The sequence below is a fragment of the Mytilus trossulus genome, chromosome 7 (assembly GCF_036588685.1).
Source record: "Mytilus trossulus isolate FHL-02 chromosome 7, PNRI_Mtr1.1.1.hap1, whole genome shotgun sequence".
NCBI lineage: Eukaryota > Metazoa > Mollusca > Bivalvia > Mytilida > Mytilidae > Mytilus > Mytilus trossulus.
The window spans coordinates 74,110,280-74,134,274 of NC_086379.1; the positions used below are offsets into that span (position 1 = coordinate 74,110,280).

Below are 23,995 nucleotides of genomic sequence, written 5' to 3' on the forward strand. Positions count from 1 at the left end.
TTTAACGAAACGAGATGAAATTGTTTTTTCCACTTTAACAAGATGATGAATGCTGAAACTTCATAGATAGATATATATTGCTACACTGATTCATAGTCAGTCGGAAGGTATCTAACAAGATGTTCATATGTTTATGTTAAAACGGACAAAAGACTACATATAGATTTGTCATTGCATAGATTTATTGTCTTATTTTAATATAAATATGATGGTCACACTAAGGTCAAAGCAAGGTCTCATTTTTTTAAAGGAAACATATGTTTTTGTTTAGGTCTTACAAAAAACACATGTTACATTATTATTTTTTTGTTGTTGTCAACCTTATATTTTGAATAATCTATTTAGATTACAATTTAGTATCATGTTTAAAAAAATAAATAAAAAATTCTATACCTCAATCAGAATTCATCTATATAAATTGCAATAGGTTTTAGAATAATTGCAAATTGTAATCAGCCTGAAATAGTAATAAATATAAAAACAGTATTAATCTATTGCCAAAGTCAAGGATTTGTATATGATTTTGATTATACAAATCATTGGCAAAGATTACAATATAATGGTAAAAGATAGAAAAGTAAGAAAGACAAAACATATTGCAATTATATTGTAGATTAATTATTCATCATGTTCATGGTTTCTCTGTAAGTTATTAGCAGTTAGATCCATTTTTAATTATATTTCCTCAAATCAGTTATTGGCATACATGATATTGCCATGTGTAATTACATTTATCTGACTTTTTTGTATGAATTGACAGAATATAAGCTATATACAATCTGTAGGTAGTATAGTTTAGCCCTGTGAGTGGTTGCTCTAGTCCCTAAAATATTTTTTGTTTAAATTTGGAAATATATGTTTTTATAAATACAATTTTGACCTAGTTTTCATGTTTTGTAGTCGTTTCCAGTTAAATTATAATAGACTTGAGCAAGAATACAAAGTAGCAGCCATGGGCATGATTAAAAGACAACATAAAAGAGGCGTAAGTAAATAAGGCATGCATGTCCATGTTATTCTATTATATTTACTTCATCATTTATCAGTTTTCCTGTTGAAGGTCAGTCATTCTCTCCTGGTTCTCCAGCTTACTGTACTTATAAAAACGTGCTGCCCTAGTTCAGCCAAGAGTGCTAGCTGAAAGTGACTAGTCATCATTGGAAAAATATCAATACAAAGCACTACAATTTTTCAATACTCAAAAAATTGAATATATGATGCATTACATTTGATTGTTTCTTTTAACAATTTTCTCAGTAGTGAGTGTGAAATTTCAATTTAGTCTGTCTGTCTCTCTGTCCATCTCTCTTTCTTTTTCATGTCATTAATGTGTTTGTGACATCCCACACATTTAAGACAGACATGCATATCCTTCCACAAAACCTCAGAGGTAGTATATATCTAGCTGTGGAAACAATAAAATCTTGGATAGAAGTGGTTGATGAAATTCGTTTAAAGACGTTTGTTCTTTTTCTTGAAAGAAGGTTGTTTTTGCCAATTGAGTCTTTTTCAGATGAATTTATAGGAGTATCACTGTCTTTTGCATTGGGGGATCCAGGGGGATCAATGCATTTGAATGGGGACATATAGTTGGAACCCCCCCTCCTCTTTATCCTTGTTTGGGACCCCCCTTTTTTTTAATGGCTGGATCCGCCCATGTTTTGAATGAAGGCTTCAATTGTAATTATCTTGGATGAATTTATATATGGATGGATATAAGTATTTTTTGAAAATTTAAAGCTTATATAGAAAAAGATGGATATTGAGATTTTAGTCCTGTTGACATAATATCCAAGTGTTGACCATTTTAAATGTTTCAAGTCTGTAAATGTTATCTTTGTGGATAATGCTTTAGATGGAACCATGTTTCACTAAATAATTTTAGGGAATATATATGAATTAAATATATAGTATGGGTGGTGCTTTCATATTAAATACAATAAAATCTTATTAAAAAGTTCTCTGAGTCATTAACAAACTCAATCTGTGTTCAAGTCAATAGATCCTGAACATTAGATATATTCTAAACAATTTTTATACTTTGCATTGAAAGTAAGATGGGAAGCTTACAAATTGACTCATTGAATATTTTAAAAGTCATTTTACAGCTTTTCAAATGGAAAACTACCTAATTTTGGCTGAGCTCTTATTGGATTTTTTAAGTAATGGATATTTTGTCAAGAATTTATAATGATGGCTAATGAATAGAATTACTTCCCTTTGAACAGTTAAAATTTAAAGCCCAGCAGGTCACAGAATTATTTATTAGTTTTAACAATTGATAGCAAAAAATTCTCATAAATCATATTTTTCTTGTGGACATCATGGAAAATAACCTTTTCTCGGCAAAATGCCATAAAAATTATTATGATTCAAAATTAATCAACTTTTAATTCGCAATTAAGTCAATTCAATTTGTAGAGTGAATATTATTTGTACACGGAGAAACCATTCATGGCTAAACAGCCTTCAATCTTTTGAGTTTTATTATGTTGAATAGGAAGTTTTCAGAGACTATACTTGGATCAAGGCTATTAGTTTTAGCTAGCCAAATCCTTCTAATAACTTCCTGTTTGAAACATTTTTTTTCTGGTATAGGTTTTGAAACTATCATGCACAGATAAATATGAATTTAACAATTAACATTTTGTTTCTTATGAATTTAAATTTGTTTGGTTCCATCATACTAAATTAAATTAACTGTAAATATACTTTTGTTAAACTCCATAAAACTGTTGATATCTTCTCTGAAAAGATTTATCTGATAAAATTTACTAAAATAAAAAGATAATAAAAAACAATCAAAATTTTGTCATTGAAAAATTTGTGTGGCTCACATCAATCAAAGTAATGATTACAAAACATTAATGTTGACTATATATGTCTCCTGGCTACAACTTTAATGACCAAGGTATCCACCATGTGTAAAATTAATGTGCTTCTAGATTAATATCTGTTATACCTATAGGGCTATTGTAACATGGAGAAGGAAAAATTTAATGTTCCAATTGTGTTTCTGGTGTTTTTCTGATAATTACTGAGGTTTTTAGGGTATTTTTTTTCAAACATTTTATTGATTGATGTTTTTCTCTTTCATGTGGCTTTGATTGAGACACATTTACTGTACTGTTTTTACCAGGTAGAAATAAAAGGAAACTGTTGAAATTTAAACTTAATTTGAAAACAGAGAAAAAAAATTAATAATAACAACCTGAAGTAAATTTAACACAAAAACAGAACCCAATTCTACAATATGCCAGTTGGTATATAGTGTTACATTCAAGTTTGGTTCTAATCTAGCAAAAGTACAGGACTCAATTCTACAGTGAAACAGTGCTGGCTTGGTTCTAATCTAGCCCATATCCTGGATACTGTTTCATGAGAAAGCTTTAAATATATATTTATTTTATTTAGTCAATAATACTTTGTTTAAAGATAAAGAAATAAATGTTCTCTGTTTGAATTACCACATATATAACAAATTAATGCTTTTACAATGTAACTTTAATCAATATTAACAAAGGGAGAGCAGCAGGGTTACATGTTAAGTTTGTCCTTGTTACATAAGAACATAAATTCAAACTGAGCTATTTATTATTGTTAAATAACTATTACTTTGTTTGATTTCTAGATAGAGGCCTTCTTATCTGACTGAACTAAATATAAAGCTATTAAATTAAATGTTTTATTTGTTTAAACTTCTATTTTGTATACCCTTAAACTTTAAAATAGATGTACTTCAAACCTCAAAAGATATTGAAAATAGGTTATGTTTTTTAGCATACAAGGAAATTCATCAGTTTCTCCAATGAGATTAATACAGACCCTATAAATTTTAAATTGTGTGGGAATACTTTTGAATAAATAATAATGTAAAATGATGAATTGGTCTTTTCTACCTTTAATGAATTACCTGCTACATTTCAATTATTATAAATAATGAATAGGGATCATGTTTTCCCACAAATGACTAATGGTTTGTGACTAATTCCCCCAAGGGAGCCCCTGATCACCCTTAACTAATGATAGATCAATAAAATCCCCTTATCTTCACTGGCGGACTTTTCAAACTACAAACAAGATATAGATCTGTTTGTTTTATGTTTGTTTACATGCTTTTCTACATCTGTTGGTCACAAATCAACTGAAATAACCAAAGAAATTCAAAATGGATGTGGGATTTAGAGAACTTAATTTTTTAATTTTTGGTTTTATTTGAAATTGTGCTTTAAAATGAGTAATTCCATTACATCTTCATTCAGGAGATTAAGAAAAAGTTTGAGAGGGGTGAGTTTTATTGTGTGAATGACAAATTTTCTCTTTGTTCCTACTTATACTTGTATTCCAAAATTTTAGATGTTCAAAAAAAGGATTTGTACACGTAAGGAACCAGAAATTTTAGAAAGGTATTTTAATTTTTATAGACTTTCATGATAAGGTTTTATAGATAATAAAATTGTTCATTTCTGTTATAAAGCTAAAAATAAAATAATGTTGTATTTTAAAAATGAAATAACTGGTTTTCAGTCAATTATGATCTAGAGAAGGACATTTTTAGATGATTTTTAATAATTCAATTTTGTCTGCCATTGATATTCTTTCTTGCTATCCTCAAATAATCCCTGTGTTATTAAGAATTAAAATTGAAAAGGATAAACATTTGTTTAGTGGAAAGTTATTAAAAATTGCCCTTTAAAAAAAATAATTAAACTTTCTCAAGACCAAAAAATTAAGGGGAGAGAGAGAATTTCCATCATTTACACTACAAAAGATGCATAGATCCGAAAAAGATTACAGAAACAGATTAAATATAACCCAAAGACATAAAATTTTCCCATCAAAATTGTTCTTTCCATGTTAAAACCAAGATTGGACTAATATTGACTCCGAATACACTCTATCACTATATAAAGTTTAGCCAACTGTGGAGGGATGTATAGCAAGTCAAGGTCATTAAAGACTCCCATCATCATCATCATGTAAAGTTTACTTATGCTATCTGAATCAGTGGAACCATCAGTAATTTGTTCATTGCTAACTTTCACAGAAACCAAACTAATGTCTAAAAGTTTGTTTCTAAAGGGAGATAACTCTCCAGGTGAACTTTTCTTAAATTAGGTTTCAGAAACTTTCTTTTGTGTCACTTAGTTTTCAAAAAGGCTTTGATCTTAAAATTCTGGTATGAGTGAAAGTTGTGTACATTAATTTAAATTTATTTTCAGTTTTTGAAAAAGGGTCTTTATAATTCCAAAAAGTGATATTTTGAATTTTTGAAGGAAAAGTAAGAAGGAGTTACAAAATGGCTATGTTTTATTAGTTAACTTCAGAGAATTGAATGACACCCAAAATATAACATCTATAGGCTTCCAAATGGCAAAGATCCATTACATAAGATGTTTACAGTATCTGGGTAACAGATTAGTCTAGTTTTCTTGTGGATGATTTTTTAGTATAAAACCAGGGCTGTTTGTTTACAAATAAGTGATTTATGTGTTAACTTTTAAACCATTGAACCACAGTTCAAGGAAAGTAAATTAATGACATGATGGGGGAAATTTACCTTAAATATATGTAAAAGTGCCATTATATTTAGCTTTAAGGGTCAGGCTTTGTTTTTTTCGTCATGGTTAGACAACTTTTGTTAATAAATAAAATGAGTTTATGTTTTTGTTTGTTTGTGGCCATTTAAAAGCAATAGTTCTTAAAGTTTAGAATGATAAATATAAGATAAAGTTACTTTTTTTTAATAGAAGACTCATTATGGACAAATTCAGTTCAATAATAAGCATGTTTCATATAGTTTATCCTCCTGTTCCCTAAAAGTTTAGCCAACAGTCAGACACTTTTTAGAATCATTTCTGGATATCTGTGAGAGAGGTTAGGAGGGGTCCTGATCCTGAATTCCTGAGCTTAAAAATATGAAATCCCGGGCTTAAAAACACGAAATCCTGAGGTCCCGAAATTCGAAAAAAGAATTCCGAAATCCTGAACTTAAAAACACTCGATCCGGAGTCCCAATAAAGGTCCTATCCCCCTCATCCATAAGAATGAAAGCCTTTAAATAATCAGCGTGACTATCTAAGATCCTGTGCATCTTTCTGACACAAACCAAGACGACACCACATGACCATCAGAAAGCTCTATACTTAGTAGGAATGTTAGCCATCATTCATATTTCACTATTATAACTGTCATTTGATGATCATTCACCCATTTTTACAGAAGATATTGAACTTTGACTCTTTTTATTACTATCTAACCACAATGAACCTGTGAATGCAACTGCCATGAGATTGTTTGACAGAAAACTATCATACTAAGTAGGATTGTTGGGCCCTCTGTAATAGCTATCATCACATTCCTCTAGTTGTCAAATAATGTCATTTCTACTAAATTCCAGGTACAAAAATATAACATCAACTTTTCAATTTGCTGGATCACAATTAAACATGTAAAATGAAGATGCAAGCAGACAAGTAAAAGTACATGTGTGTAAATGGATTTTTTTGTTACAATCTTTTTAACTTAATTTTGACAGCTATTTATTGCATGATCAAAACATTGCAGATGCGATGATTTATATAGAATGCTTGTTTACATTCCTTTTGATTTCATCAATGGGTTTTCACAATATGGTATTATTCAGGATGTATATTATTTATACTTTGTTTAAATGCTAGATTCCTTCAGTTTGTAAGACTACTTTGATTTTTTTATAAGAAAGAAACCAGTCAACATTAACTCTATCTGTTGTTGGATCTTGGCTGTACATATGTAGCATTCAGGTTGAAGTTGATAGAAACATGAATTGTGTTTGATCAACATTATAGATACAATTAGGAACTAAACCATATTTGGAAAAAAAATCATTGCCTTGGCCTGCAAAGTTATCCCATGCTCATTTTTCTGGTGGCATATTTTAGTTTTATATTCAGATCTGATGCCTTTGAAAAACACTAATGAATGGAAATTATAACATGTTGATAATTCACTGGGACAATTAATTTAGTTTTTCAGTTTTTTGTCTTGAGTGTCTTCATAATTGTTTATTATGGTCAATGTACTCCTGATAAGCACACAAATCGTCTGAATGCCTTATGTGGCTTAAGTTTACATCTATTTTTAATTTCTCAAAGAAAATGTACATTAGATTTTGAGTTTTAAAAGTTGTTAAAATATTTCATCCAATTAGATCTCTATCTGATCCTCCAACACCATTACATAGTTGTTCTATTGTAATTTTGCTAAAGCATATCATACCACCCTTCTTAAAGAGTGTATGCTCATTCACCTTGTTAGTCTGTTTGTCAGTGATATATTATTGTAATACTTTTCTCAAGTAGCACTTTACAGAATATCTTCATATTTGGTCAACAGCTTTAAATAGCAGTGATGCTTTATAAACATGTGGGTACATCTGTCAAACATCCACTTCATGTACCAAGTCAGGAATATGACAGTTCTTGTCCATTTGTTTTTGATGCATTTTGTTTTTTGATTTTGCCATGTGATTATGGACTTTCGAATTGATTTTCCTCTCAGTTCAGTATTTTTGTGATTTTACTTTTTGCAGTATACTAATGACTTCATTTCTAGTCTGAAGCTTGACAATTTTAATCTGTTAGAAACCTTAATCTTGTTTTTTTGTTTTCATACTATGAAATATCTTTTTTTTTTCTTTTTATTATTATTGATACTTTAATTAACCCTATGTTTTATATTGCTTCCTTTTCCTTGATTGATCTTGGTTTGAAAACAGTTTGAACAGGAAACTTATCATTTGGATGCTATATCTAAACACTATTAACTATAGATGAAAAATTGTTTGATTTGTTTAATGCCGCTAGAATAATACATTAATTATTTACAAAAGATAATTATATATTGATAAATGGCCCATCACTCACTGGATTGAAATCACATAGATTACACACCCATTTTCCTACAAATTAAATTATAAATGCAAATCCAATTTCTGTGATTGAAAAAATAGCAACAGAACCAACAGCTTTATTGAACCCCATTTAAGATTAAGATATTTGAATGAAAAATTGTTGGAGGATGAAATAGGATAAATTTGTGTGTAAACTGATCCATCTGAAGTTTGTATAATTAACTGAATCAATTTGTGTGGCCTTTCTTTGGGATAAAATCTTTAAAATTTGTCAAAATAGATTTTTAATTTTAGGGTTAAAACGCCCACTCTTTGAGTCAATGTTGACAATAACCTTGTTTTCCTTTAATAGTTGATCAATCCTTAAGTTTTTGTTTGTTTTAAATTCTTTTTAAATGTTTAGAAAAGTTATCTTGAGACCTTGATATACCTGTAAAAAACTAACCCTGTTATGTTATCTGTACCTTAGCATTGTTGGATAAGACATTGTTTCTAGTTACTTATCTTTCCTTTGCATTCTTCTGTCAGTTGATACTGCAAGTCACACCTGTTCTGCAAAACTTTTTTTATCAGAAATCTGGAATTTTTACAGAAAGATCAATCTCCTGAAATGATATATTGTAAATGCTGTTTGCAATATCTTGATAAAAAAAAAAATGTTATTTTTTCAATTGAGATGATGACCTTGTAATGCCCCACCAGGAATGTAACTGGGACATTCAGATTTACCAAGGAGGTTCTATGACCTTCTTGGACTAACCTCCGTTGTCTGTATAGAAAATGCTAAGATAAGAGCTGGTGGATCTATATGAAATTTATTTCAGACAAACATGTTTGTATTGCAATAATCTTTTTGTAGTGAAGTCTACAACATTTTACTTACTATATTTTAGATTTCACACTTCAATACACATATGTGTTCCATACTAAGATAGGTTTTATAGGCTATAATGAACTCTCAATTGTTGCATTTATATAACAGTCATACAAAATTTGGTTATTGCGACCTACATTTTATACTTGCTCAATTCATAAGAGACCATAAGAGCTTTATATTTAAATCACACATGGCACAACAGTGAAATTACATAGATATAGGAAGATGTGGTGTGAGTGCCAATGAGACAACTCTCCATCCAAATAACAATTTAAAAAAAGTAAACCATTGTAGGTCAATGTACGGCCTTCAACACAGAGCCTTGGCTCACACCGAACAACAAGCTATAAAGGGCCCAAAAATTATGAGTGTAAAACCATTCAAACGGGAAAACAAACGGTCTAATCTATGTTTATTTTGTTGATGCTTCAAGTCTAATCTTCTGCTTTCTGCAGCAAAATCCCAAACACTTATTCTAGTTTATTTACTGAAAAATATATCCAGACTAAAAAAAAAAATGATATTGCAGGGCATGCTTCTTTAGTTAAGTAGGTAGGATCATTTTGTTTAATCTGACAGACTGACACCCTTCTTAGTCATTTATTCTTTCTAGTATAAAGAGTCTTGATTTTCCTTTCTGAATTTGTATGATATCTTATTAATTATGTGACAAGACTTTTTATTAATGAATGACCATGATAGGCAAAGTAGTTGCTTTTGTGTTGTCCTTATTGAGGTTTCAATCAGACCATGGAAGTAATATTGGAATATTACTTCCATGATCAGACTTTGTACATAGATATCACTTCATATCACTAATACTACTTGACATTGTAAATCTCATAAGTATATTTACCATTAGTATATTTTTAAGGTTACAGTCCATCTACAAATTTGCTTATCAAATATACGAAGGGAAATTAATGCTACACAGATGTTTTATCAGAAACCAAATTTACTTTGTAATGATTTTTCTATACTTTCTTATGTGGAAGTGTTCTTTTTTCAGACTTCTAATCCCTGGACAAATTTGCTTTGTAATTTATATATATTCACGGCAGTATTTGGCCATGTTCACCCCAGTAAGTTTATTTACCCATCAAACATGCTGTGATTACCATATGAAAGGCTGACAATCATGAAATTCATTCTACGCTCTGAGAATACATTATAGTATTGAATAGATGTCAATATATTCTCACACATACTTTAACAGGAATCCTTTTGTATGAATTTGTGGGAAAAACTTGATGGGTATCTATAAAGGTTTACTGAGGTGAAACATAAAAGAGATCACCGCTATACCTTTTCTAATGTTATTGACCTTTTATAATGTTAAATTGTGGATGGTTTTACACTTTAATATCTATAAAGTAATTTGATAACACATAAAAATAGTTCTCAGGGTTGGTTTCCAACTTTGCTATTAATTTTCAGAGTATCGTTGCTTTTAAGGACAATTTATGGATAAATAATTTGGATCATAGCAATATTAAAAGTTTTATAGGAAGTAGCCTGTCTTGACCTGAATTGTTGACCAATTTATTGGCTCTCAAAGCTTTCATTGAACTTTCTTAAAGAGATTATTAAAGAAAGAAATGATCTTGACCCTTAGTTTGACCTTCTAAACCTCACCAGCAGAGTAACCCTTGATATAAATTAAAAATGTGGATGTTGGGTAAACATCAGTGAGACAGCAATGGATAACACAAGGAGACGAAAAAAAGACATTATTGTATACACATCTAAACCCTATACCTAGTTCTTTCCTCTCTCAGTTATGGCTTTTTTTTCTTTTGATAGAACCATATAGACACAATGACATAGATGTAGTAACCCCTCTATGATAGTACATCTAAGCATTATCCTTTTGCAGATCAGTTTAGACAATTTCTGCTGCTTATACTTTTCCTCAGACCATGGAAGTATTATATATCAATATAATACTTCCATGCTCAGACCTACAACTAGGATTAGAAGTAAAAGTTTGAACTATAAAAAAAAAAAAAAAAAAAACCGGATAGCAATCAGTAATGCTAAATCAAATAATGAAAAATTACACCATAAGATCAAAGCAAAAAGATGAGCAATTGCTAGTAGTCCAAACAATTTTATACAGATAATATATTAACCAAAATTCTGGTAAAACACCCATAAATGCCATACTAAGAGTTTTATATTTATTTCAAAGTGTTTACAGTACTGTTGTTTACTCAACTGAACTACTTGAAAAAAAACTTTGAAAAAATTAAATTAAAAAAAATAGTACTTTCTACTTGTAGGAAAAACATGAGCTGTGTCTTTTCAAAGCTTTTACTCCATTATTTTATACCTAAGGAACTCAAAAATGGATCTACAAGTAAACACCAATTAAATCCTATAATAAAAAAAAATTGCTTTCTTTATTGTAACAAGATTAAAGAGACCTATACAATGGATTTAGTTTAAACTTTTCGTTTAAATTTAACTTTATCACAAATATTTATTTAATAAGGCGTGGATGAATCATCTTTCTAAGAGTTGACAATTGAAAATCGTACAATTCGACTAGAAATAATAACAGGGTTTGAGTTCGGACTTTAATTGTGGATTACTTTGGTTGAATAAACTGTCCTTTCTGCCAATTGTTCCGTACAATCATCACTTGTAAAGTCCATTTCAGATTAATCATTATTCAGTTGTAGAATATGTTTCGTAGCGTTGGATATGGAAATTAGAATTTTTATTGTAAATCATATAACATTTGGTTAAATTTTATATTGGATCCCAAATTAATAAACTGTTTCCTTAAAGGTATTTTTTTTTGTTTACCTGTAAAGGAAATCATTTATCACAATAATATTTTAAATCAGTAAACAGATAATTTACCTGTCATTTTAAGTTATTGATGATTGTCATCTTTACGAAATAGACTATAAATCAGAGGAATGTTAGAAATATTTTATAAAAAATGTGTGTTACCTGTAACAACAGGTACAGTACCTGTCAGTCTGTCATCTGGACACCTCCAAGTGACATCTCTAATCACCTGTAACATTAAGTGATCTGTATTGTTTTGACACCTGATTGGAATACATCATTTGTTCATAATTATTCTAATGTGGATAAATACCAGTAGTACTATGGAGGAGTAAGTTGCTTTCATTTTCATAGTAAAAGTTTTTAAAGAGGTTGTGAATGAACATGTGTTTTCACTGTTTTTAAATGCACAAATGTTCATGCACTATAAGTGAAATTGAATTTTTATTATCCATGTATTGTTTTCCATTTTTTCTATATGTCTACATGGAGACATATTTACATGAAATGTATTATATGTCTCTGGTATACACAAGTATTAAAACCGTGTTCTAGCTGTAAACATGTTTAATGATTTCAAATCTTTTACTTTTTGAGATAGTTTTTGAGATGAATGAACTTTTTAATATTGCAAAAACAAATATTGTAGGACCTTGTTTCACACAAATAACAACTTTGATTGTTCATATAAACATGAATTTAAAGGGTTTAATTGTCACCCTTTTTATCCTCTTGGAAGAAATCTTTGGTAGCACAAAAGAGTGTCCATAACCTACCACACTTTCAATGTTAAATCATAAATGAAGCTTTAAGTTTCAAGGATCAAAATTTGAATTTCAGGTTAAAAAATCCATGCTGCTAGTAGCATAATAACCAGCTTCTCTAAACTTTGGTTTGCTCACCTTAAGCTTAGAGTTTGTGGGTTTGATCCCTGACAAGGGCAAATAATTAACAGGAACATGAATAATTCCTGCCTTGTAGCTAAGCTTGCACCATTTGGGAGTAAGAGCAAAGTTTGGTCTGGTCAGTTCATGGTCAGAATTACGTGTCTAGTTAGGGAGAGTACATGTCTGGTAGAAGGCTGTTTCCATGTGAACTAGATTGTTAAAAATCTCTGCATTTTGCAGAGTACAAAGGAACATTATATACATTTTACTTATACTGATACAATATTGGCCACTGGACAATACAAAACAATCCATCCATCTAATTTTGGTTTGATACATTTGTAGTGATGAAAAAATATTAAAGAAATATTATGTTTGTCCACAATTAGACATCATGCAAATCAGACACTAATTTTTCATTTACTTTTCTGATCAGTTTTGGTGCAATTACCATGCTATTAAAACATTTGTGGTTTAATCAACATTTTGGGCTATCAGAATATATTCAAATATAAAGTTAAATTTAGCATTATTATAACTATCAGAGTTAAATTCAGGGGGGAGCCCTTTTTTTGAAAAAAATATATAGGGCATCACTGAAGCCTCTGAGGCCGTCAGTGCGCCCACTCTTATGAAAAATTCTTGATCCTCCACTGACTATTACCATTGAATAAACAACTTGCTACTTGGAAATTCCAAAACAAAAGACCATATTAAGCTTGAATTATTTTGAGCAAAGATTTTTTGTTTTTGTTTAATAGATATAGGAAAATGTGGTATGGGTGCCATTGAGACAACTCTCCATCCAAATAACAACTTGTAAAAGTAAACCATTATAGGTCAATGTACGGCCTTCAACACAGAGCCTTGGCTCACACCGAACAACAAGCTACATTGTATTTGGAGAAGCTAGGGCATTTATTCTTAGATTTAAATCCTTTGTAAGAATGGTTTCTTTTCTTTAATATCAAAAGATACATTTCAAAATAAACACTTGGTGGATAAAGTACACAGAATCATCAAACATATTAGTGTATATGCATCCTCTCTTACAAGTACTTCCTGATTACTGACTAAAGAAGAACCACATCTTAAGATTATTGTAATTTCAGAGGACTTACTTTGATATGTTCTTATGTCAGTCAGTTTATATATACAGTTTCCTCAGTGGAAAGTGTTCAAATGGACTTTTATAAATTAAAAAAAAAACACCCAGTAGGGAGTTTAAAATTTTAGTCATCATTTTCTAAACATGGATAACAATGCATGTAGGAGTTGCATATATTTAAAGTCCCACCCCACTAATTGCACACCATTATTTAACATTATCATTAGATGATCAAGTTATTTCTTGAATTTGAATATAAATTCCAACCTATAACCTGTCATACAGTGACATAGGGGTAGGATCTATTGATATGCTGCCAGAATTATTTAGAAAATTGGTAAGATCTGGATCTGGTTTTTGTTGTTTAAACAATTTATATTGTTCATATTAGATTTTTGGCAGCCCATTAAAAAATCATGAAATTTAATAACATATTTGTATTTTTTCAGTCTTCCAGAAGCCAGCCAGCAATTGGATTGAAACAGACTTCCAAATCAAGGGTAAGCTAACATTTTAATGAAAATAGTATAGACGGTAGAAAATGGGTCTTCAACTTGAAATTTAACCTTTCAATCAGACATTTATGCACAAAAATACTAATTTCAGGACTAATTTTGTGGCTGACTGTCCATCTGTGGTTTGCCACACCTACAGATCCATTATCTTGGGTAGGTGTTGACTGCATCAGGACTGCATTTTTGTCATATATTATGTCTTTTCACAGTTCTCCAAAAATGGCCTGAAAATGTGAAATATAAAAAGAAAGTGAACACAAATATGCTTTTAAATCCTGTTAGGCTAACCAAACAATTAATCTTACATCTATAACATTGTATAATATTTACATCAAAATATATGCAGACAAGTTGTAGGTTTATTTTCATAATATAAAGCAATATAGATCAGTATCAAATTTAGAACCGGTGGCAAATTCTCTGATTAAGGTGGCTAGGACTGCCCTTATAGCCAAAGTGCAATACCATCTTCAAGATATATGTTTTCAAGTTAGACATTGTCAAGATTTACTTCAAGATATTGCTAAGATATACATTCTATACATTGCTAAGATATACATTGTCATGATATACTTCGATATAAACTTTGTCAAGATATACTTCGATATAAACTTTGTCATGATATACTTCGATATAAACTTTGTCAAGATATACAATATCAAGATATACAATATTAAAGTACATGTATACAATATCAAGATATACAATATTAAGGTACATGTATACAATATCAAGATATACATTTGCCAAGAAACACATTTGTCAAGATATACAATTTCAAGATATACATTTGTCAAGTATATATGAAGAGAAGCAATTCAACAGTGAGCAATACTGCCATTTCATTTCTGTTATGTGTATACCCAAAAATTGGCAGTGTTATTTCTTCATATGGAAGTAAAAACTATAAAAAAAAAATACTCCCACATGATATTTAAGACTTTTAAACACTGTACCAAACCTACACTGATCAAGAAACCTGATATTAAACTGTTTTGGTTTTGCAACCTTATTCATTATCCATCCCTGTTCTATTCTGTCTAAGTATGGTGTTTCACAAAAGGCAGTTAACTTCATCTTAAATATATTGTAATAAAACAATATTGCCATTCTGATTAATGTGATATAATATACCTTGATATGTGACAGATACTGTAATAATTCTAGGTCTTTCAAGTGTAAATGAATTATCAGTGTTTAGGACTTTTGACATGCAAGGTCTCATTTTATAAAGAATTACTGTAAAAGCTGCTTACTTATTACGATATCGTTTTTCCCTTTTTACATGCTATGAAACAGTCTTTGGAAGTTTGGAAATAATCAAAAACAAATGTAAATCAATAAGTTTGTGCATAGAATACAAATGAACGTTAATTTAATCTTTTATGAACATTTTGAGACTTTAACAGACACCGTTACGGTGACCTATAGTTGTTAATGTTTGTGTCATTTTGGTCTTTTGTGGATAGTTGTTTCATTGGCAATCATACCACATCTTCTTTTTTATATACTAGCTAGGGCATTATCATACGTATAAAAAGACAAAAAGTTTTGAGTAGATGATATTTACAAATATTAAATGTTGTCCTTAAAGTTTGTTTGTTTGGATTTATTGTCTATCCAGTCACTTTGAAGTACCATTCACTTATATATTAAGTCATTTTAGAATTATCAGTTTATTCATTCTGTTGCTATATTTCATCTCCTTAAAAAACTAAGCTGGTATTAACATTATCCAGTCCCACCAGGGGAGATAATCCTAACATCTGATTATCTCTGTTAAGTATTCTATAATGTGTATAATCATCCAGTTAAGACTCCTTAAGATTATTTTGGACACAGGAGGTTGCTGGGCTGAACATAGGGGTCCAATACCACATCAGACGGGATACTGTTGTTTAGAAAGATAGGTGTAAGTGGAGTACGAGACAACAGTCTGAATACCTCTCTCTCTATTATCATAATCGTCATTCTTAGCATTTGTCAACAAAAATAAAATGGTGTTCAGCTTATTATATTTTATAAGGACATACACTTTTTGTTCCTATTCATTGTGTAAATGTAAAATCTTTATTTAAATCAAATGTACATACAATTATAAATAACTTTTTGCTGTTCCATTCTTTTACTGAAGTTTTCATAATTCTGAATTTTATAGATTATTTTTTTTTGTATTGTTTGCTTGTTTTTTCTAAGGGAAGTGATAGATCATAAACATCATATTTACTACCTACATGATTTTGTTCAAATTAAAAAAAAATAAAATACATAACTTTTTATGAATGATCTATTATATCAAAGGATTTTACATTTTGTTAATGTCAAAATAACTTTTTTATTTATTTTATACCATGGTTTCCATAATATAAACATGATAAATGTCTGCATAATGACATGTCATTAATTTAAGTCTAAATTTTTATATTAAAAGTCCGAAGTTTTTTTTCATATAGGTTATGTAACTGTCATTATGTAGGTATATACCTTTGAAACACCTGTAATTTATATGTCCTTTCTATTATATAACTGTCAGGGCAATATAGATAATCTTCAGAGGAAATCTTAAACCTGTTCTTTGTCAGAAAACCATGAATATGTGACAACTGTCATTTATATTATATATAATCTACATGGATTTAAAATATTACTTAATTGGGTAGAAATTATATGGCATACTTGGGTACTTAGGTCAACTGATCTGCTTATCAATAAAACCTGAAAACTGTCATTTATAAATAGGCTGATCATGTACTTGAGACTTATTTTAAAAGATGTTTATGATATTATTAAAAAGTCTATATTTGTTGTGGTGACATAATACTTAGGAAAATTGATATTTCTGTAAATAACAAAAAAATAGGAAATCCCCTCTTCAGTCAGATGTTTGTAAATTAATCACATGTAGTAATTTATCGTCTATAATTAGGAGGCTTTTTTTCCAATTTAAAATGATTTATAGTTTTATTTAAAGATTTTTTCCTGTGAGTGATAAAAGAAGGTTTCCTGTTTTTATGTAAAATCATATTTTTTGGAGGTACAGGAGATATTAAAATCTAATGTAACCACCTTTTTTAAAAGTATGCTGAAGACCATTTTGTTCTTTTTAAATTGTACTTAAAAAGTAATGGGGTAGCCTACAATTGTAAAGTATATTGAAAGTATTACAAATTTTGGTTTTGCATTTTCTGTCCAAAGGTTCTACTAATAACCTTTTTTGTGTAACTGCATGTCTGAAAAAAAATCACTGAAGTAAAAGACTTATGATTTGTAACTAAGCGCTAACTTCATATAAAAAAATCTCCTTTTCCTCAGTGACCATGGAGGTAATATAACCTTCCTGTTGTGACCTTATATATTTATGTCCCAGCTTAAATAATCAAATATTTACTTTTCCTAGTTTAAAGCTACTTTTTATGCCAATAAAAATAATAGGTTAATATATAAACTACAATTGACCACTATTTTTTTCTGATACATCTAACAGGTTGGTGAACTTTCTATAAATAACTTGTTACAACCTTGATTTTTTTAGAACAAGATTTTGTTTTGAAAGATAACACACATGATTAAGTTCATCAAGTTAAAGTGTAAAGTTAGCCATTGGTGCCACAAGTCTCACTACAAATCAGGCAGAAAATTAGGGAAAAGAAAAACTAATTCAGAGCATCCCTTCTTATTAAAGTTACATACTCAAATTTCAAAACATTATAATCATTGGATAATTGTTCAAGGTATTGTTTAAGAAGATAAAATATACAAGAGGTGTATTTTGTTTTACTTTCAAGTTATATAACATCAAAGGAAACAGTCTTATTAGTACATATAATTGTATCTCATGCAGGCGTGTTGCCATTTCTTATATAACTACAATCGGGCCCACTACAATGATTTAGGCACAAATTGTCTTTCACTTTCTGTTAAAACTCAATCTTGAATTCTAAATCACCTTAATATTTCTGAATCAGTTTCAAATTCAGGTGCAAATGGCAGACAGTATTGTAACTTTTAAAATTTGAATACCTATTAGAAATTGACCAAATTCAGATTTTATTCCATAATTGTTTTTTTACAGTATTGAAGTGGTTTCAATGAAAACAGTTTTCTTTGAGGACAATTTTACTAATTTTGATATCAAAGCAGTATGCTTCACACTTAAACATTTGTAAATATTTGTATAAGAGGTGGTTGACATAGATTTACTGGAATCTTGTTTCCATTTAAGTGCGTTGTGTGCTGTTTATTTAAGAAAATCAATATTCCTCTTGTTAATGATGTATATATTCTTATATCTAAAAATTTCCTGATGTTATGTCTTGTCATAGAGAAATGATGACTAAGGGTCCAATGTCTGGAATTATTTTTATCATCATAATCAGATTTAGATTTCACTGATTAAAAGCATGAAATGACAAACTTAGGAATATATGTAGATAGTGACTATGCAAAAGGGGGGTGGGTGTAGTGAAAATTCACTTAATCTAAACATGGAAGTATTAAATTTGACCTTTTTTTTTTGTCAATATCCAAGGTTTTGTCTAATCTTATTATATAAGTATTTTGTTCTAACAAGTGATTGTTTACATTGTATAACTTAATTAATGAGTGAGTCAAAGACATAGGCTACTGAATCATTGATAACTAATCTATATTCTACCACTGTTTATATTATAGAGGCTTCAGTCACAGTCATTCATATTTAGACATAAATATTACTCCCATATGTATTGGCAAGTTCTCTATTATAAATTTTTAGGTGTCGAAATATTTTGAGATTTAAGATCTGCTTCACAACTGGGACTATTATAATATAGATATTGGTCCTAGTTTTCTATAGAATGATAAAGTTTCATTCTGAAAGTATTATTTTGAATATAATATAGAAGTATAAATTGAATATAATTTGGCAGTATTACATTGTAATTGAATATAATACTTCAATGGTTTTGTATAGGATGCAAGTTATCACTGATAAGATCAACAGGATCTTTAAAAAAATATATTGTGATCTGGCATTTTTCTTCATCTTATTCATCATGACGCCAGGAAAACTGCATTTGCAAATGTCAAATAACCAATTAATGAAAGCAACTCTTCAACTACATGCAGTGCTGTTATTCCTTAATTGACAGTAATTCATATTTAGACATAAAGTTCTAGATTACTCCCAAATGTATTGGCAAATTCTACTCTAAACTTCCAATATTATGGTTTCCTAATTTTTCTGATTTTTCTATCTACTTTACTTTTTGAACTTATACATTTAAATGTTGGTGCAAGTTTACATGAAATAATTAAGCTAAAATATATAATTCTTAGATTCAACATGGAAGTATTATATTGAATAAGATTTTGACTTGAAATATAATACTTCCATGGTTTCATAACCAACACAAGGTATCACTGATAAAATCACCAGGTTCTGAGAGGTCTTTGACATTTTTTCTTGTTTTGAATATTTCTGGAAACTTGTTTACGAAGAAATCAAGGTAAACCAAAAGAAATTAATTGCTAACCTAAAACACACTGACATGATAAACTTGCCAGAAGTCATTTCCTCTGCAAGTGGTATCAGTGCCAGCTGCTGTAACACCCCTATCAGAATCATGGTACAGTCTGAAATCAAAATGTGGAATCTTCTGTTATTTTCCCTCCCCCTCAGTGGAAACATTGGAAAATTTTACTTATGTCAATGTATGTGATATTATTCCTCTGAAAATGGACTTTAACCAAAAAAATTAACATTGGGAATTATTGAATTTTTGAATAGTGTAGTTATAGTGTTAAATTGTGACATTAGTTTTGGATAATTAAGGTAAGAATATTCAGATGCTGTTTCACAGTGTTTACATTAGTTTATATGATTTACTTTACTGTATTCTGACCTAAGTGTTTATAGAAGTGTGATCAGGAATATAATTGATAGCTCATGTTTTCCTGTCCTAGTAAGTAAATGTGTCATTACAGGGTCAGAAGTTTAAGATTTATCTTATGGTAAAATTTAATTTCATTTTATGTACACTGAGATTTATAAACGATATATTTATGTCTCTGATATAAACATCTACAAAACATGATTTTATGAAAGAAGGTCTCAGAGAGGATTTAAAATAGACAATTTAAATCCTTAGTTTCAGTCTTCGACAATGATATATTTTCATATATATTTAAAATTTTGGTTTAAACATAAACTATTGTTTTGATAGTTTTAAAATCTGTTTTCTGATGCTCCCATAGAATATTTTACACATTATAAAAATGATGGATTAAAATATATAAATAGTGTAGTAATGGGTTTTTGAGCAGCTGTATTTAATTTAATTGTTATGAAAATGATATCAAACAAATATTACATATCTTTAATATGCAAACTTGTTAATTGAGACCAGATGTAAATTTAAAGATGGGTCAATTAGATTACAATAATTAAGACTAAATCTCACATCTGTTAATTGCCTTTGATGTCTATGTTTGTTTGTTTATATAATAGGTGAAAGTCATACCTTGTTATTATCTACCTGTAATCTAAAGATCTCTATAATTATTATACAAATTTATTACCTTTGGACAAACAAACCTGTCTTTAAACTTTACCAATAGAATGGCTAGATTTGATAATGGTTTACTGTAAGAGGAACCAATATAATTTAAATCACTGTGAAGTTGGTTTTTTTGGAAATACATTGTATAAAGTGTTTGTTGCGCTTCTCTAATTGGGTATGTATTTTGTATTTTTTCAATACACTTCCTTCAGATAATTTTTAGGAATATATAATTTTTTCAATTGGTTTTCATTTGATTAATAAGGGAACATTCTATTGCTTTGGAGTAAGTTTATGATTCTTTAAATCTTGAAGATTCTTGTATTATTGTTATGTTTTTATGATTGATATATTTTTAAAGCTATCAGTATATATTGTTATTGTTGAAATATTGAGAAATTTTATCCTAGAATAGAGGTTATACATCAAAGATGATATTTGTTTCTTAACAATACAAGTAAAGATTACTGATGTTTAGAATCCATAGAGGATAAGAACGAATAGCAATGAATTATGTTCCTCCTTTATGACTATGAATAGAAATACTTCTCGCTTGTTATTGGTACTTATTGTTATCCTTTATTTGGAGCACTTTGGTTCTAGGAATCAATTTACAATGTTTAGTGAAGTCTGCAAGACTGCCAGAAATAGGTTTTTTTATTTATTTTTCACAATAAAACTTGACAGATATAAATACTTATCCATATAAGTAAGATTTTTCATGTCCAATGTTTTTTTAGAGATATGGATTTCCTTCTCAGTTCCATTACAGAGTGGATGCTATTTAAATCAGTTGAAATGAACATGTTTACTTGCACTTTACATTGCATTTTAATTTCAAAGGGAAAATACAATTAAATCTGTATATTAATAAGGATACATATGTATCCACATGAGTTGGAACCAGAGAAATTTGATTTTATAAGAAAGCTGACCTTAGAATTGAGGTTATTACTACAGTTGGACAGATAGTGATTTTACTGATTATACAACAAGATTTTCTTAACTATGGAGATGACCTTCATGACAGGTTGGACTGTTCACACATTTTTATAACAAACAAAAAAAGCCAAAATTTTATGAAATCTTATGCTACCTTTTCTCAAAAAAGAAAGACTTGATCTACAGTTGAGCTATAAGAGAAATGAAATGTCATGTTATACATGTATATATTTTATATTATTTTCTTTTTTCAGCCTTCAATATTTGGTACCATTGCTAAAGAAAAACCAAATAAAAAAGAAAAAAGATTGGTAAGTGTTCATCTCTTTCCTTTACAGTAAATAATAGGAGACTTTGTTATAAGCTAAACTATATAAAGAGGAAAAATTAAACAGGACCACTGTGATGAATGTTGAGTGAATCCTTTGTAAATCTGTGCCTATTTATATGGAATTATCCGCAACTTTTAGATATTTTGATTATTTATTGGTTGAACATAGTCAAGTTTGCCCTTTGAGTTCAAACCTGGTAAAATCCAGGAGTTCTCACAGTAAATTTAGGAGTCAATGGCCTAGGTGCCAATAATAGGAAGTGATTACTTATTATTCTCAAGCTATAATGAGTGAAGTATAATAACTAAGTAGACACAGTATTAGGAATGACAATGGTATGACCATACTTGGCCAGGATCCCATAAAGTTAATTGGGATCTGTACTAAGAAGATATAATAAAAAGATGTGGTATGAGTGCAGCAAAACTCAAGGTTAAGTTTGTTTGGGTGACAATAGTCTTTTCATATCTTATGATACATTTTTGGATAAAACCCAACAGTCACATTGAGGACATCTTAATCAAGTATAAAAAAAGTCATTGATCCTCTTGGATCACATTCAAACTACATGCTCTTGATCAAGGTTAAGATTTATAAATATCTTCATAATCAAGTGTCTGTGGTCACATGTTATTTATAGCAATGTTTCATGCTGCATGATGTACAATATAGAATTATATCTCAGCTAAAAATTAATTGAATATGATTATTGGGCTCATTGCTCTCTGCAAAAACGTTAGATAGCAACTTGGGATTTGAAATACCCAAATTTACATCACCACATTTATGACAGTTCTTTATAAAATTTAATGAGAGGACATCATGGTACCAAGGGGTCAGTTCAATTTTGAAGAATACCATACTTGAATCCTTTCCCTGACCACCTTCACATTAGGGAATTCAAAATACTTTTTGCAGTGATAAATATATTACAATATTGACAATAGTGAATTTTTCAAGGTATATATTTTGTGCTGCTGAATATAGATTTTTTTGTCTATTTTTACTTAAAAAGACAAGAACATGTAAATGACCCATGATCATGTGCATGGGAAGCATGTGATAGTGGGATAATGTTTTTATATTGCTGACATTGCAATATCATCCATGATTTGAAATACTTAATTGTCATATTGCATATCTTCTGCCAAGAAAAGTTGACAAATTTCTTTAAAAGCACATTCAAATTGCGTCATCTATGAGTGATTAAATCCCAAGTGTCAAGTGTTTTATTTATTATGTAAGACTAAAGTTAAGTTAAAAAAAAATATGACTGATATCTTTAACTTTTTGCGTTGTGTAAATCTAAATGTTCAGATTTTTTCCCTTAATCGTTATATCATACTATTGCCCTCTTATGTAGCTGACTGTAAGACATGGATTTAAAGTGTATCTTTTGGCATTTTAATCCTAAAAACCTAAAATTTAAAAATGTCATGTAAGTAATGCAAAATCCTTGTTTAAAAAGACTAAGAGTCAATACAAGCAAATTGCCAAGTTTCAAATCGTTTTGAGTTTACATGTTACATGAGAAATTTGTTTTTGGATGAAAACTGACCTTGGACATGTTGGATGAGTGTCTGAAAGGAAATAACTTGTTGAGGTATAGGGCCAACAGGAAAACAGTTGTACATCTTTGTCAACGCCTTCCGTAATTTAACCGTCTTTTCAGTAATTAAGCGGTCTTTAGTTTGAATCTTCTTTGATTATGTTTCTGACTTCTTAGCAAAGGATCTGCATTTTGCATTAAGATACTTCTTTGTGCTATTCTGTTGCTAATGGATAACCATGTGGATTATAACTCTAACATAAGAGATTCTAGAATGGAGGTCAATCTCAATTATTTGCTGCAACAATTAAGGGTAGGTGGCAGTTATAAATTTGCCAACATTTAATTGTTATTTGATAACTGTTGTCAAATTGTGTATGACGTAAATGCAATCTAAAGACAGGACTGACACCTTTGTTAAGATATAGGAAATTAAATGTTAACAAGAGATCGATGATATCTTTCACTGATTTTTCAAACTCAGGTTGGCTAGAATCAATATAATATTGCATAATTATAAACATTTCAATGATTCTGACTTTTAATATGCTGC

At 29.5% G+C, this 23,995-nt stretch overlaps 1 protein-coding gene across 5 annotated transcripts in view; it reads left to right on the plus strand.

Annotated features, from left to right (window-relative positions):
• Positions 1 to 23,995, plus strand: part of LOC134725788 (ras-GEF domain-containing family member 1B-like) — a 52,232-nt gene that overhangs the window by 11,826 nt on the left and 16,411 nt on the right. For 2 of the 5 annotated variants that reach the window (XM_063589941.1, XM_063589938.1), the window contains exons 4-6: positions 901 to 985; positions 14,015 to 14,065; positions 21,816 to 21,872. In XM_063589941.1, coding sequence (XP_063446011.1) covers positions 901 to 985; positions 14,015 to 14,065; positions 21,816 to 21,872 — 193 coding nt within the window. Of the gene's footprint in view, positions 1 to 900; positions 986 to 4,073; positions 4,288 to 13,860; positions 13,903 to 14,014; positions 14,066 to 21,815; positions 21,873 to 23,536; positions 23,756 to 23,995 lie in introns of those variants that run through there. The other 3 variants (XM_063589937.1, XM_063589939.1, XM_063589940.1) reach the window with 3 other exon arrangements.